This window comes from Panthera uncia, assembly GCF_023721935.1.
Source record: "Panthera uncia isolate 11264 chromosome A1 unlocalized genomic scaffold, Puncia_PCG_1.0 HiC_scaffold_16, whole genome shotgun sequence".
Lineage (NCBI taxonomy): Eukaryota > Metazoa > Chordata > Mammalia > Carnivora > Felidae > Panthera > Panthera uncia.
The window spans coordinates 75,999,400-76,016,702 of record NW_026057576.1 but is presented as its reverse complement, the minus strand read 5'-3'; the positions used below and the strand labels follow the sequence as shown (position 1 = coordinate 76,016,702).

The following is a 17,303-nucleotide window of genomic DNA, read 5'->3' as shown; positions in this document are numbered from 1 at the left end:
CTACTCTCATCACCCTCACTGCCTCAAAGGGCTGTGCTGATTGTCATCCAAAGATCCGACTAAATTTCCACCGCGGAGAGATGTCACAGTGACACGTTCCTGTGTGGCACTCCCCAGAGGTCACACCTACACGAGGAGAAGCCTTGCCAAGGTTGCAATTATTCCATGTGAGCTAAAGCTCTAACAGGAACTCATGGTCTTTGGCATCACGGTGATTAGTTATTCATGTATGGCTCCGATGGAAAAGAGCCTTCCATTCTAGCAGTAACGACAGAACTGACTCTTCTCTAGGCTCCGGCAGCCGGCCACCCACCCCGACCACATACACGACAGCGCTGAGGCCGGTCCCGCTTCACAGAGGACCGAGGGGAGGCACGGAGAGGTTGCGCGATTTCCCGAAATGACCTAGGCAAGGAGAGGAGGGTCCCACGGAAGCTGTGTGCTTTCCGCTGATAAGCTCACTGCCGTCAGCAGCCCACATGCCTTTGTCATCGAATACTGACAAGGTACAAAGCGGTCAGCCCACTGCAAGGACAAAAGCCCCTTAAATGTCAGCAAGAGCAGAAGTGGACTTGACAGGCCACGTCGACGTGCGGTTTTGCTAACAGTTATTCATGGGCCTTGATTTCGGGACCAGGAAGAGCACCGTGTCTTCCCCTGTACTGTGTCCGTCCGATGGCTCCCGCGAACCGCAATCGGGGACTGAAGACCATCGGGGAAAGAGCATGTGGAAAACAAGGTGAAGGAGTATGTGTACGTGTCATGGTGATTGACTCAGCAAGGGGATGAAACGAGGCTGGGGCAGACATGGGCTGGGGTGATGGGGACGGCTCACCCAGGCTTGCCTGTCGCAGGGAGATGGCCACTCTACCTCTGCCCCGGGGGAAGGCCATATGGGGCTGCTGGGTGCCCGCAGTGGAGGACACTGGCAAGCAGGGCTGGGAGACAGAGAAGTGGCACCCACTGCATTAGCCTGCCATATATGGTGGGTGGCACACACGTGAGCATGGGACGCTGTTGCTACAGCTGCATGGGTAGGTTTTGTGAAGGAGACCAACTCTCTCTTTCTCTCTCTCTCTCTCACACACACACGGAACTGTGAGAGTCTTTCTAAAGTAATAGGGAGTCACCACGCCAACCCCTGAGCATGCTCCGTGGTTCTTCTCTACAAGCTTCAGGAGCCTACCTGAGCCTCACGTCCAAAACAGATGATATCACCCCCACTGGTGGAGGGGCTCCCGCCCGCCATCTTGATATAGCATGATTTAGAATGCAATAAAATAATTTTTATTCATAAAGGGGAAATAATTCAAACAGAGAGAGACAGAGATGAGAGAGACAAAGAGAGACCGAGAGGGAAGGAGGCTCTTGGAAATGGAAGGGACCCTGCTGTGAGACACCGAGGCAGATGTGGAGGTCATTTTCAGTGAGTGTCTGCCTTAGGTAGGTAAGGTGGGGCTTCCCTTTGGGAGAAACATCATGACTACCACGGTTCACACCTACACAAACTGGGGGAACGCCAGCCACAACTCTTTATCCTAAACTTTTGGACCCAGACATGTTCTGTTATGCAGATCATTTTTCTTTACTTTTGTAAGTTAATGTAGTGTTTATATTCCCAGCAAGATTGGCAGGATGCTTTAATCAAACATTTTAATTCTGGGAAAAACCATACGAATATTCCTAACAAGTGAGAGATACGTGTCAATTCAGGTTTAGATTCTGCTTCAGACGAGTTCAGGTTGTGTCAGTCCTTTTACCAGCATGAGTCAGAAATAAGCGGTCGGTTTTCAGAACAATTTTGTCTTTGGGGACTACGAAGAATCAATTGGAGATCTATAGTCTAGATTATTACATCTAATTTGCTGACCGGAAAAGCGAGACTCAGAACATTGAGCTCTCCTAACACAAGAGTGGATTTCTTTTTTCATAACCGAAAGGTAAACATGGTCACTGCTCATCGAATGTCACCCGAGTTTATTTCCTCACTTGCCTGATGCTCAGCTCCAGTCTGAGGCTCTCGGAGACAGAAGTAGAGAGAATCTCCAAGTACATGTTAATAATCCCTTCCTTCAAATTCCTTAAGGCCTCACCAGCTCTGTTTCCTTGTATCAAGAAGATTTTATCTGATATGACAGAAAAGCAATATTTATTAGATACTTCGGAGCTAGGAGGTTTCCAATTTGCTAAATTGGAATTTACCAAATATTATTCTGACATGAGTGTAAAGAGCAAGAATTAAAGAGGCAGGAAAACAATAATCTGTGTAGACGGGATGGGGGGTAGGCCAGGCCTGGCCAAGCAAGAGTGAGGACATCAAATCAGCACTTGGTGATGCATTTAAAGAACCAAGATGTGAGGATATGTGGGGATCCCGGGTATATGTGGGTATCTCCTTTCCCATTGGTGCCTGGGAAAATAAAGACAACCAAACTGGAATTTCAAGGAACAGAAGCAGAACTCTGAAAAGAGTTATAGTAAGAGTAATAGTCTGGTGATGCTGAGAAAAGGTATATTTTCATCGGTTTTCTCCAAATCATGAAGGTGCAGACAGTGGAATTAATGTCTGTATGTCAGGACAGAGTGTCAGTTTCCAAGTTCTAAGGCTGGCCATCACACTTGCCCAGGGGACAAACAGCAATCAGGGGCAACCAGTTGAGTCCTTGGGTCCTGGGGGACAGATCACCGGGTTTGAAATCACGGTGCCCCCATTTCCTTCCTGCACAGCCCTGGGCAAGTTACATATCTGGTGGGTCTCTGTGTGCCCGTTTGTAAAACAGGAGGAGTATTAAGAGCCATCTCATAGAGATGCTAAAAGATTTAAATGATGGGGCACCTGGGTGGCTCAGTCAATTAAACATCTGACTTCAGCTCAGATCATGATCTCATGGTTCGTGAGTTTGAGCCCCACGTCGGGCTCTGTGCTGACAGCTCAGAGCCTGGATCCTGCTTTGGATTCTGTGTCTCTCCTTTTTTCTGCCCCTCCCCTGCTCACGCTCTGTCTCTCTCAAAATAAATAAATGTTAAAATTTTTTTTTAAAAAAAGAGAAAAAGATAAAAAATAATACTGTCGATCAGATGGATCACAGAATTGCTTCACCTTCAACCCGAAAAACTATTTTTAGGGGGAAATAGACATAACACAGAAATTACATGGAAACGTGCCACAATTTGTATCTGCAGTTCTCCTGAAATACATTTGCATTATTAATGGTCCTGTATATGGGTAGCCGTGGGGCCCAGCTACCTGGCAAATCAGCAGGGTGAGCTGTGCCTGCCCCCCAGGCCTCCCCACAGCCGCGTCTTCACACTGGGGCTGGCACCCTTCTGGGTGGCTGGGGATCAGCCTGGCTGTTGGAGCAGAACAGAGTGGAAGGAACCTGCTTCACGTGGCTGTTTACTTGTGCCCAGCTCCCCTGTCCTCCTCTTTGGTTAAACAGCTCCCATCCTCCACCCTTTCGGAATGACTCAGGGACCAGGGAGGGCCTGAGACCTAAGCTGGGCTGCCAAGGTGGCCTCTTGGAGAGGAAAAGAGGAACTTTGGCTTCCTCTCCAGGGTTCCTAAGATGTGGAAGGTTAGGGCTCTGTGTGTTATGTTCCTCCCCATGTTGGAAAACACAAGCAAAGTAAAACAGAGGAGTGTGTGTGTGTGTGTGTGTGTGTGAGAGAGAGAGACAGAGAGACAGAGAGACAGAGAGACAGAGAGACAGAGACAGACAGACAGCATCTAGTTCCAGGATCTAGTTATATACGACTTCTTTCTTCTCCAATTAGTTATGTGATTCTCTGAATCCTTCCTCTTTTTCTTTTCTTCTCTTTTTCTTCTTAAATGTGTTCATGTTGGGTATCTGACACCAGCAATCAAAGAGTGCTAATGAACATAAAACTTGAAGCCACACATACCTGGGTTTGGATTCTGGCTTTTTCATTAACTAAACTTACTAGCTAAATGTCTTTGACATTTAAGTTATGTATCTGTGCTTCAGTCTCATTATAAAAACAATTTAGGGGCGCCTGGGTGGCTCAGTCGGTTGAGCATCCACCTTCGGCTCAGGTCATGATCTCACGGTTTGTGGGTCTGAGCCCCGTGTCGGGCTCTGTGCTGACAGCTCAGGGCCTGGAACCTGCTTCGGATTCTGTATCTCCCTCTCTCTCTGCCCCTTCCTTGCTCACGTTCTGTCTGTCTGTCTCTGTCTCTCTGTCTCTCTCTCTCAAAAATAAAAATAAAAACATTTAAAAACAATTTTTAGATAAAAAAATAAAAACAATTTAGAATGCTCACAACTCTCCCATAGGATTCTGAAGACTAATTAAAGAGGTAGAACATGTCCCTCATACCAGTGTGGTTTGTTGTTTTCTTTTCCCCTCTCTCTCCTCATCTGGGTGCACGTGACTCAAAAATGGAAAGAAGGAAGAAACCCCTGGCCCTGAATCCTCGCTACTGGCTTTTCACAAGTGAAATTTACCTGGCCATTTACAGAGGTTACCCAACCCTTTCCATTATTTTCAATATTCTAACCTCCAGCGAGGATAATGCAATCTCTTATGGCTTAAAATTTTAATTTTTCTACCTGAGAAAGAAGTAACCCAGAATTGCTTTTTATGATAGAGGTGACAGACTCCACAATGTCCGGACTTAGTTTTGCTTAACTAATTCTAAATAAAAACGTGTACGCAAACATCGACCTCGTGCTTTCACTTTCATTTTCCTTAAAGATGTCCCTGACGCAAAGTGGCAAAGCCCGTGGTTGCCAATTTACAGGCCACGTTGCTGTGGGCACAATACAGAGGGTGAAGGGTGAGAGTCAGTAGGACTTAGACTCCAGTCTGGCTCCTGGAGGACCTCTCCCTCTTCATGCCCTGGTCTCTCTGATGCAGGAGCGGTCCTTTGCTCAGGTCCAGGTGAGGATTCAAAGAGACAGGGAAGAGAATAGTAGGACGGGGTCTGGAGGATGATGGGCGCTGCTCTCTAAGTTGTCGGTATCACAATTGTGATTATCATGTAGATAACTAATAATAGAGTCAGGTAGAGATGCATTTTGATTCCTCTTATCTTGAAACTGTGTCTTGGGAGCACCTTCAAGATTTGCTTGCCTAAAATATATAGCCAAATGAAGAGTCATCCTCAAATAATAACTTAAGTTTACCCTTACCTATTTTTCAATTATGTGAAACTTTTTCAAGCCAAATTAAATGTGCATAAGAAACCCTGAGCGAAAGAAATGAAGTCTCAGTGAGCGTTAACTGCCACAGCGTCCTCGGTGACAGGTGCACTCCCAGGCAGCAGTCACAAGTTCAAATACTGGATGAGTCAGAGTTTCCTAACACACAAGGTTAGAAACAGGTCACAAGCTCTGTCTGAGTCAAGGGCTGCTTGCTCTCAGCTTGTAATTCACAATCTGACCTTTTCTGAAAATGTTACCGTGCAGTGCGGCAATAATTTACGACGCTCATCAGAATGAGGGCAGATTAGGAATAACTTCTTTGCATTTTGGAGCCCAACTGTTCTGGGATGAAAACCTGTAAACGCTGTTTAAAGCACACCGAAGATAAACAATTAACGACTGTGTCTTTCATTAAAGCCCAATCCCACGAACGTGGACTATATTTATCCTGAGATGCAAGGTTAGGAATACGTACAAAGGAGTTTGAAATAGAACTTGAAAAACGAACAAACAGGAAAAAGAAGTAAATCATAGGAAGAACCATAAATCAAAAAGAAACCTTTACTGATGAGCCTTTTTTTTTTTTATCTCCTGACTTTGTGGAGATGGCACCATCTAGTGGAAATCCTTGGTAAATGCAATCTTATTTTCCCTGCTTTAAATGTTAGTGACCCAGAGACTTGTTTTTCCTTGTCATCATTGTTGTTGTTGTTTTAACAATCTGTACAGAAAAATCCTTATGCAAAGTGTTATAAATATTGTCTCAATGCAGTTCAGCTATAGGAACTCATGGCTGTACCATTTTTATTCCATGGTTAAGCAACAGTGCTATCTGCTTGTTTTAGGTATTGTTCCAATTTTACAAGCAGGAAAGTATTTTTAGGGGCATTTAACACTGAAATAAACCTTCATAAATTTTCATGTGAGACTCTGAAAACTTTTAATTCCAAAAACAGAGTCAAAGTTTAAAAAAAGACACTTATGTAGCTTTAATTATAAAGCATTAGCTCCAGCAATGTTTCCTTCTCTTTGGAGTTCAATTACATAAGAACATATGACGGATACCGAGTATGTCTGCAGCCCCCAGTTACTGTTCCATGTCTATTTTATGTTCCACGCAGGCAATGAGTTGTTATTAAAGAAGGAAAGAGGTACATTTGCAGGAAGCAGGCTCGCAATTCTTGGTATTATTTGTCTTAAGACTCAACATACTTCATCAACATTTCAGTTCAAGCTGCACTGTGGGATGAACATTGAGTAAGCAAAGGCATATCTGGATGGTCTATTTTTTAAAAATTTTTTTAATGTTTATTTTTGAGAGAGAAAGAGTGCTCAAGCAGGGGAGGGGCAGAAAGAGAGGGAGACACAGAATCCGAAGCAGGCTCCAGGCTCTGAGCTGTCAGCACAGAGCCCGATGTGGGGCTCGAACCCATGAACCGTGAGATCATGACCTGAGCCGAAGTCTGACACTTAACCAACTGAGCCACCCAGGTGCCCCTGGATGGTCTATTTAACAGATACCTCAACATCTCTGTAAAGAAAATCAGATCAGTAGATGTGATGGTAACAACAGCACTCTTCCTAATAGTCTATTTATACATCGTGATTTTTCCCATACCTGTTGGGTGCTGATTTTAAGGGGGAAACTCAGAAGGGCCACTGGTCTGTGAAAGGTCAGAAAGCTAGCAAGTTGAGATTTACACCGCCGATTGCAAATGACCCAAACAATTTCAAAAATTATGGTCCTTGAGATACATCATTACTCCATAAAGATTAGACCCCAACCCCAATTCAAACGTCAGACAAATACGAACTCCCCGAGCCTTGCCAGCACCATAAAAAGGAGAAGACCCACGCCACAGAAACCCCAGAAACAACGCGATGCACATGATGCATTGTAACTTGCAAAACACCCTGTTTTATTATTAAAGAACATTATGTCTGTGTTATTCTCATTGTACAAACGTCCCAACTGATATTTTTATGAATCTGGAGTGGTGGTGTGTATTTTTATTGAGGAATGTTGTTTTGTTCCCATTAGATATTTATCATACATTTTAATAAAATAACCTCTTTGTTCAGGGGAATTGAATGATTCATGATTTTGCTGACTTCTTTCCTGTTGGAGCTTCTCACAAAGGAACCCCTGACTGTTTGACTTTCTAAATAGCCTGAGTGATTCCAAACTCTCTTTTGCAAAGAGGGATGAATGCCGGGGCGGGCTCCCCCATAAAGGAGACCTTGTTTTCTCTCCCCCACGCCCACACGTTCGGAAAGACGGGTCCAAACCCCAGACCCAGAAGTTAAATTGTTTCTTTGAATGGTAGAAAAGATTCCAGTCCTTTACTCTTCAGTGGCTCTAAGTCCGAAATGCCAGGCACACACGTGCAAATAGATACAGACAACCCCCTAAACCAATTATCTGCTGTCTACATTGACTCTGTACTCGTAAGCATGATTTGGAACACAGAAATCCGTAAGACTTTTCTCCCTCGCTTCTACTCCTGAACACCTGACGTGGGGTTGCCCATCCGATGCGTTTCCTCCCAAGGACAACGTCTGCCATTAGAGACACTCAATGTAGCAAAACAAAGGCTCGTTCCAGGGAACAGGTCGTTCAGTGCTGCTGATACATGACATATTCCCTTTGGCACAAGCCTCCTTATGGTTCTGGGTTTGAGTTCCTTCTTCACGAAATGAGGAGATTTGGTAAAAAAAAAACATTTTCAGTGCCGTAGGAGCTTAACATTTCCATATTTTTTTTAAAAAATCACTTTTACCTAGGCTACCATGCTCCAAAAGGAGTATTTTTTTTTTCTTTTTCTTCTGAATTTCTGTTGTTTGGGAACACAGTAAACCCCCAAAGTCCTTCAGTAAATAAAACACAATTCTGATAAGGCCTTAACTTTTTGATTACTTCTCTCCTGCTCTGCATGACTCATTGTGCCTATACTCCTGGATGTAATATTTTCAAAGAAATTGACTGACAGTGGTTGGTAACGTCATGGTAAGTTAGGACAGGGCCGTTCATCCCCTTCAAGTGGCCCTGTGCCCCACTCTCAGTAACGCCTCACGGCAGTGGCCACGACAGAGGCTGCCCCATTGTCCCTCCAATCCATTCCAGGAGCCCCGTAGACCCCATCACCCCGGAAAAGCCCCATCTCTCACACTTGGCATCTCGACCCTGCAGCCCCAGAGGCTTCTCTGCCTTCATGCCTCAACCAGCAAGACAGGTCCTCCTCCTCAGGCATTCTTTCACTTTTCTTGCAAGGGTTCTCAAAAATTATGAAACACACACCACTCTTCTTGAATCCAGTAACAAACACCCAGTAACTCCAAGTCAGATGTTAGCAGGCATCTGAAATAAATCCGTATCTCTTTCAGAGTCTAGTGCCTCTGCCCTGTCCCAGATTTACTAGTGAGCTTGGTCGGTACGCCCAGCTCCCTCTGCTCCCTTCTTGCACCTGTTTTTCTCCCCTCAACGGGGCTCACTCTGCCCACTGTTTTCTTCTCATCCCGATCCAAATCTGGACCAATCTGCATGGGGAGACACATCGGATCGGGCAGGTGGCAGAAATACCCTCAGCGTGAAGACATTCCTCAGCTCATATCTTTAGGAGTCCCTCACCTCCATCCTGTCCTATGGCCAATGGATCTGCATTTGAACAAATGCTTTCTGCCTCCAGGGCAGAAAATGAGCTCCTCAGTTTATGTGCTGTTTGTCTTCATCCCTTATGCAATTTCATCTGTTACTAATGAACGGTGATTGCCACGTAATACTGCCCATTATTTCAAAAGATGCCAAAGATTAGGAATGCATAACTAATGTTATATCCAAAATACCCAAAGGAACAGAAAGGTTTATATAGACACTCACTTATTAATTCTGATCTGAAAATTAGGAAAACAGAAACACAAACCTCAACACTCTAAAAAAAAAACAAAAAACTGTTACAATCCTGTTACAGATGGTTGTGACCTAACAGTACCCAATTTTTCTCTTTGACCCACTCTCTGAAAAATCAGGAGAAAATTTAAGACTGCTTAAATGCCACCATGACTTCAGGACGGAATTACCACGTAGAAAATATGCAGTCACTTACCGGTGCGCACATAAATTATTAAGGTGAAGCCCGTATTTTTCTTCAGCAGATAACCCATCCATCAACAGGTAGAAAATGAGAAAATTGCTCTGGCCAAGAGGTTGTGAAACAAGTCTGGATTTCTCGAGCATGTATGTATAAATTCTGGCTGGTTAAGAAAAAAAAAGGGGGGGGGATTCTGTTAAATGACATTACTAGTTTCATTCTCATAGATTTACACGCGTTAATGAATTGCACAAGATAATAACGCAACTGTTTTCAAATACAGACCTTTTGAAAAATATCTGAGGCTTTATTTTCTAGAGTGCTTTGTACGTTTCCAGGAAGATTAAGCAGAAAATACCAAGAGCTCCATCATACCTTCTCTCTCCTACTCAGCACACCGCGTCCCCTGTCATTAACCTCTCGTGTTAGTCTCATAAATTGGTTAGAATTGATGAGCCAATATTGATGCTTAATATTAATTAAGTATATAAATGTGTGTTGGTATTCACTCTTTGTACATTCCACTGGCGTTAAGACATTCATAATACCATGTTCTACCAGCACAGTAACAAACAGAGTGGTTTCACTGCCCTAAAAAGCCCATGCTCCAGTATTTATCCCTTCCTCTCTCCCTAACCCCTGATGCCCACTGCTTTTAGTACTGTCTCTACAGATTCACCTTGCCCAGAATGTCATATCGTTGGAATCATACAGTATGCAAACTTCTCAGGTTGTAATCACTTCAGTTTCCTTCATTCAAAGATATACATTTAAGGTTCTTTGTCTTTTCATGGCTTGAGAGCTCACTTCCTAAATCATCGGATAAGAGCCCACCCTACGAATGCACCAGCTGATTTATCCACTCACCTATTAAAGGACATCTTGGTTGCTTACGGTTTTTGCAATTACGAATAAAGCTGCTATAAACATTTGTATCCACATTATGTGTGGACATAAGTTTTCAGCTCAGTTGGGTAAATACTGAGGAGTGTGATTCCTGGATCGTATGGTAAGACTATGTTTAGCTTTGTAAAATATCACCAAACTGTCTTCCAAAGTGGCCGTGCCATTTTGCATTCCCACAAGCAATTAATCAGAGTTCCTGGTGCTCCACGTCCTTGCCAGTATTTGGCATTGTCAGTGTTTTGAATTTTAGACATTCTAATGCGTTTGCAGTGGTATTTCATTTTTGTTTTAATTCACGTTTCCTACGTGACCTATAATGTGGAGCATCTTTTCATTTTTGTATTTTCCAGTTGTGTATCTTCTTTCATGAGGTGTCCAGATATTTTTTCCATTTTGTAAATTGGGTTGTTTTCCTATTGCCGAGTATTAAGTGTTCATTGCATGTTTTAGTTAGCAGTCCGTTATCAGATGTGTTTTTCTTTTTTTGCAAATATTTACCTCTATCTGTGGCTCATCATTTCATTCTCTTAATGGTGTCTTTCATAGGACAGTCATTTTTAATTTTAATGAAGTCCAGCTTATCAATTATTTATTTCATGGATTGCTGTTTTTAGTGTTATATTAAAAACTCATTGCCAAACCCAAGGTCACCTACAATTTCTCTTATGTTATTGTTTAAAAAGTTTTATACTTTTTTTTAAAGTTTATTTATTTTGAGAGAGAGAGAGAGAGCAAGTAGGGGAGGGGCAGAGAGAGAGGGGGAGAGAGAGAATCCCAAGCAGGCTCCACACCACCAGTGCAGAGCCTGATGCGGGGGTAGAACTCAACAAACAGCAAGATCATCACCTGAGCCAAAGTCAGATGCTTAACCAACTAAGCCACTCAGGAGTTCCTATAGTTTTGTTTTTACATGTAGATTTATGATCTATTTCAAGTCATTTTTTTTTGCATGAGGAAGTCCTGCTATTTTAGTATAATTTGTTGAAAGAACGGTCATTTCTCTATCAAACTTTGTTCTTTGTCAAAAATCAGTTAACTATATTTACCTGGGTCTACCTGGGCTCTCTATTCTGTTCCATTGATCTCCTGGTCTGTTCTTTCACAGTACCACTGTTCCTGCCACTTTAGAGGAAGTCTTGAATTTGGGTAGCACCAATCCTCCAACTTTGTTCTTCTTTTTAAACGTTGTGTTGGCTTTTCTGGATCTTTTAACTCTCCACATAAACTTTATGTCAATATCCACAAAGTAACCTGCTGGGATTTCTATTAGGATTGTATTGAATCTATAGATCAAATTGGGAAAAACTGACATTTTAACAATATCGAACCTTCCTATCTGCAAACATTGAATATCTTTCCATCTATTTATATCTTCTTTGATTTTTTTCATCAGGGTTTTTATAGTTTTCCTCACAAATATCTTGTAAATATTTTGTTAGATTTATACCTAAGTGTTTTATTTTTCGGTAGTGGTGGAAATAATATTGTGTTTTTAATGTCAAATTCCAATTGTTCATTGCTGATATTTGTAAAGCAATTGATTTTTGTATATTAAGCATGTGTCCTACAACATTGCTATAATGGCTTACTAGTTCCAGGAAATTTTTGTTGCTGATTCTTTCCAATTTTCTACAGAGATAATCATGTCATCTGTTAACAAAGACAGTTTCATTTCTTTCTTTCCAATCTGTATATATTTTTTCTTGTCTTATTGCATTAGCTAGGGCTTCCAGTACAATGTTGAAAGCAAGTGATGAGAGGAGACATTCTTATTTTGTTCTTGACCCAACACACAACTTTCATGCACAAATACAATCTGAAACAAGACGTGTCCCTGGGTATAACAAAGGCACCAAAGTAAGTTTTAGAACTTTCTTCATTAATGTCTTACAATTTGAAAGCACAAGTCATATTGCTATGGTATATATAAACAGATACTGATTATAAAGAGCTCTGCTGTAGACCCTAGCAAGTATTACTATCAACCAGATCAGAAGTATATACAGCTACACTATACAAAGACCAGATACATAGACAATAGTGTCTCACTGCTGAAAATCGTGGAAGAAACCCATGTAGCAAAGGCAAATATAACTTGAATTTATGCAGGTACAATTTGATATACAGAAAGTATACTGGGCAAGTTTCAACATCTATATCAAAATTATAAAAAGGAGCCAAACGATGGTTTATAGCTTAGTGGTAAGATAATGAAACAGATGCTTCAATAATAAAGTTTACTTCCCAGTTAAAGAGGAAGACAGGTGATGTGTCTATAAAAGCGCATGCCCGGTTTGAAGAGTGTCTAGCCATCTGCCTAGTTCATTGTGACCTCACATGTCCAGTAGCAAAATACCTAATATTCATTATTTGGAGCTTCTGCTGCTAAAGATTACAAAAATACAAACAAAAAACTCACATCACAAAAACATGTTGTTGGACAATGGTGGGAGAACGCAGCATGGAGATCACAATCCCGATTTTGCTTCCAGACAGGACTGGCAATACAGAAGTTACTGTCAATCAACATTTATGGCTGGGGCGCCTGGGTGGCTCAGTCAGTTAAGTGTCCGACTTCAGCTCAGGTCATGATCTCGTGGTTCGCGAGTTTGAGCCCCATACCAGGCTCTTGCCGACAGCTCGGAGCCTGGAACCTGCTTCAGATTCTGTGTCTCCCTCTCTCTCTGGCCCTCCCCTGCTCATGCTCGCGTGCGCGCTCTCTCTCTCTCTCAAAAATAAAATTAAAAGATAAACATTAAAAAAAATTAAAAAAAAACATTTATGACTATATGTTTGGCAGGCTGAAACTTGTAGTTTTTCTGAACTATTCTTTTTATTGGAATTTAGGTTTATTCTTATCATTATGAATGGTCAGTAAACAATGAAGCATTTCAATTTCAAATGCACTTGTGAATTATTGTAGTTTTCCACTTTGAAGTAAAGATTCACGGTCCATAATTGTTTTGGATCAAAAGGTGACAGTTGTTAGGGAGTCAAATGGACATAGTTATTTCCTACATTTGAACTAGAAACATCATCTTGTATAATGAGTCTGTGTATAATTATTCTAGAGTTCAGCCTCTAAAAGTAAAAAAAAAAAAAAAATGTGAGGTCTCCTGATTTTGGTTTTATATAGCAAATCTACTTGAACCAATGGAAAGACTATTACATGCTTTCCCTCTAGTAAAGTTCAGTTAAGTGGCCCATTCAGCCTGTCATAATGGTTATAAATGCAAAAAGAAAAAAAAACCCTCAAAATCAGTACTTCTTATTAAGAAAAGTTGTCTTATTAGAAACCTTTTAGAAAAGTTGTCATAAGTGCATAAAGGCTCTTTCAAAATATCCCTTTAATTAGTTGCCGAAAGGTGATGCTAAAGTTAGAACAGGGAAGTGTCGTTTCTTTTCCATTTCTCTTGGAGTATTAAATCAGGTGATAATTTCAAGAAGAGATCTTAATTACTACACTTTATTTCCTCTCTTTTTTCCCTCTCTTAAATTATTTGCTAAGAACATTTTCCACTTAACATTAGCAACATTAACTCTGCTCACGAGGATATTTTTAAAAATCTGTGCATGTAGGGAATAAGCTTCTATAGTTGTTCCTTTGCATTATTTTTTAGTCATCAACTACAGGAATATCAGAGGGCATGGAGTACTGGCCATCACGCTTCTGTATTCAGAGAAAAGGGTGACCCTACGCCCATTTGTCCCAGCCAACATCCAAGCTTCGTTTAGAGGAGCATTCAAAACTAATCAAATTCCACCTCACAGAGTGATTTCAATACCTTTAATCTAAATTCAAAAACAGTGTAATTAGCAATCATCCCAGTTAGCTCATCTCCTGCAGAGAATAAAATTGCTGTGGGTTAGCAGGATTCTGATCGGTAGGATTTTGAAAAAAAAGTATCTTAAAAGAGGCTCTTAGTTAGAAGAAAACACAGAACAACCAAAAATTCTAATTTCTCTGAGACTCTCATATCCTTCCAAATGGAGAAAATGTCAGCCTTTTGTTGTGTCTGAAGTGACACTAAAATAATGGAAGGAAAACGATAAGTGTGGAGTTAACGGGGTTTGGCTCATTCATATAAATGTCCACACACAGAAAGAGACTTCCTGGTAATTGGTTTTTTGACTTCTCAAGACCTGTATGTTTTAAAAGATATTTTATTTCAGGAACATTCCTGACTAAATAAAATACACCTGTGATCCTCTGTCTTACCAGAAATCTATATATGAATATGTTTCTCAGAAAGTTCTGGCACAAATGTAGATGTTTGTTGATTATATATGACATAGTACTCAGTAAAATATTTTATAGAGCTATACCAACTTCTGTTCAATTATAAAAGAAAATGGAGGAAATAAATATCCACTCCTTCAAAAAAGACAAATACCTGCCCTCGATGCCCTTCCACTGACTTCCAGAAACTTCCAGCACTCACTGTCACCATGCCCCGCCCTTCTAGTTATAAATCATGACCAGTTAGAATCTCTTCCCAGAGGCATATCATATCTTCATGACCATCATGTCTTCAATTAAAGGTCACCAAAAGCACACTCTTGCTTAATTAAAATATCCAAATATTCTCTCTTCCCTAAGAAACGCTTATGCGTTTCTTTTGACTTCATTATTCAAGGTTAATACAAGGGGTGGTATAAGGAAAGGTGCCTCAACTAGGAGCCCAAGTGTGGCTCCTGGTCCTGACTCTGGCTTTGTCAATTTCCACGTTTCTCTTTACCCCATACGAATGTGGGGACGAGGAGGTATTAAGGTCCCGGGCTTCCTGTGGCCTCCAAGAGGAAGGGATTACTATTCCATGTACCTGTGGTGCACCAGGCTCTGTGCTGGGGCTTTTCAGACGGTGCCTCATTTAAATCCTCTTGGAGGCCTTGTCACGTTGAAACCCAAGTGGCTGATCACCACGAAAAGATGCTGCTCCTCAACGGAGCTAAGATCACTTAAAGCACTCTGAAACTTCTAAAAGAATGTCCAGTTGACAGGACAAGCCTAAGGCTCACTTAAGGCTCACTTATGATGGAGATGGTCTTCTGGTTCGTTTTCCAAAGGACACAAGCAAAAGCCCTAACAGACTGTCCATTTCATTTGTTTCAAGTGCAAGTTTAAAAGTTTCCCAAGCAGATACTATGGCCCTGGAATATATATTGGGAGACATTTCTGATTGTTAGAAAATTTCAGTTTCCATTTTTTTAACCTTTATTTATTATTAGAGAGAGAGAGAGAGAGCGCGCACACAGGGATGGGGTAGGGGCAGAGAGACACAGTTCCAAGCAAGTGCCGTGCTCTCAGCACAGAGCCCGACTCGGGGCTCGATCCCTCAAACCGTGAGATCATGACCTGAGCCGAAACCAAGAGGCAGACGCTTAACCCACTGAGCCCCCCAGGAGTCCCGATTTCGGTTTCCACTTATGTGGATGTGGGTGTCTTCAGGATGCAGGCGGGACAGGAGCCAAATGCCCTTTACGCCGCACATGTGGATTCTGAGTCCCCCTCCCACCCCCCGCAGACCCTTCTCCAATCCCTCCAGGATGGAGTGGGCACTAAGAAGCAGAATGTGGTTCCGTCCTTACCGGACACAAACTGTCCTCATGAAGAAAAACAATCTCTAATTAAAAAAAGAGCCAGAGCTAAGTGTCGGTAACTTCTGCTATCGATTTACGTTCTCAATAATACGCATTCTCTGTGGTCATGAATGAATTCATGTGGCCTTCACACCACGTCCTCCCTGAAAGGAGGAAAACAGCTGCTGCTTCGTTTTATTGGCTCTTTACATCCATTCCTTAGATTCATCAACCCAACAAAAGTCAGGGACTGCCGACTCAGCCCGACAGACCAGAGCAGTGCCACCAACAGGCTCATATCCCAACAGGAGACACAGACAGTAACCAACCAGACAGACCAAGAAAAGGACACTTCCAGATATCGACAGGTGCTATGAAAGAAATGAGGAAAGAGCCAGATCCACAGTGAACAGAGCTGGGACCCAGCGGACACATTAGAAAGAGAGTTTGGGGAAGAAGAAGTGACCCGAAAGGACACCAGTGCAGTAAGAATTGCCTACACTTTCCAGGAGAAGGAAGCATCCCCATCCCCTAGGCAGCAAAGAGGAGAAACCAAGCCATGGCCTCACCACCAAGGAACTTAAATAGTCCAGTGAGGCTGGAGGATGTGAATGGGGTGGGAAGACCCGGGCACAGGGGGTCCCGTGGGCTGTCCTCTGAGAGCCCAGAGTCCAGTCCTGGACTTGACATTTGATGAGACCAGCGAGGGGCTACGCAGATTCAGAGGGAAATGGCTGAGGCCTCCTCACAGCCTGACGGTAATGGCTGATTTCAATTTCCACTGAGCCACAAAGTGGGCTATCTTCTTAATTCACATTTATGCATTTAAATGAGGCAGTGACTTAGAAAAAAAGAAAAACGAGGCTGAAAACCACAAAGTGGGCTGGCTTTGTGTCTTTAGAAGGGACGGGTGTCCTAAACAAGGTTAAATCGAGAAAACATGGGACAAAGAACCTCGGTGGGGGCACCCAGGCAGTAGAAGCCAGAGTGGAAAGGCTCTCTGCTCACTGACAAGCAGGAAGTTACCACTGCGGAGCCACCAAAGGCCACCAGGATGGGAGACCATCTGGGCAACAGCTCTGGACCCGGAGAGACGGCTGGGAATACCAAGGTGGGTGTCAGAAGTGGGGCGAGGCAGGAACGAGCCAGCATATCCCACTTCTATGACAGTGACTCACCTGCGCGCACAGACCGGGGTGTCCTGGGACAGCCTGAATATATTGCAACACGCAAACAGTCATATTGGTTTGTGCTGGGTTATAAATGACCAAATGACAGGATAGGTGAAGCAGGTTGAAACTATTGGCAAAACGGGAAGAGGCAGACTTTATGGGGAGCTATAGCACATCAAAGCGAAATCAGACCATGTGTTGCAAAGAAAACGTTAATTTATACGAAGCATGCAGAAGAAAGCACTAGAGACAGATAAAAGCTTATTTCAAAAGAAATCACAACAGAAAAATAATTTTCCTGAATTTCAATGTAATAAGGCTTAAAAATTTAAAAAAAGAGAAAGAAGACGAAATCACAACAGAAAAATAATTTGCCTGAATTTCAATGTAAT

General features: G+C 42.4%; 1 protein-coding gene across 1 annotated transcript in view; it reads right to left on the bottom strand.

The window, feature by feature from the left end:
* The window catches only part of MYO16 (myosin XVI), a 458,605-nt gene that overhangs the window by 252,919 nt on the left and 188,383 nt on the right, over positions 1-17,303 (bottom strand). The window contains exon 15 of the mRNA XM_049647209.1: positions 9,269-9,416. Coding sequence (XP_049503166.1) covers positions 9,269-9,416 — 148 coding nt within the window. The remainder of the gene's footprint in view (positions 1-9,268; positions 9,417-17,303) is intronic.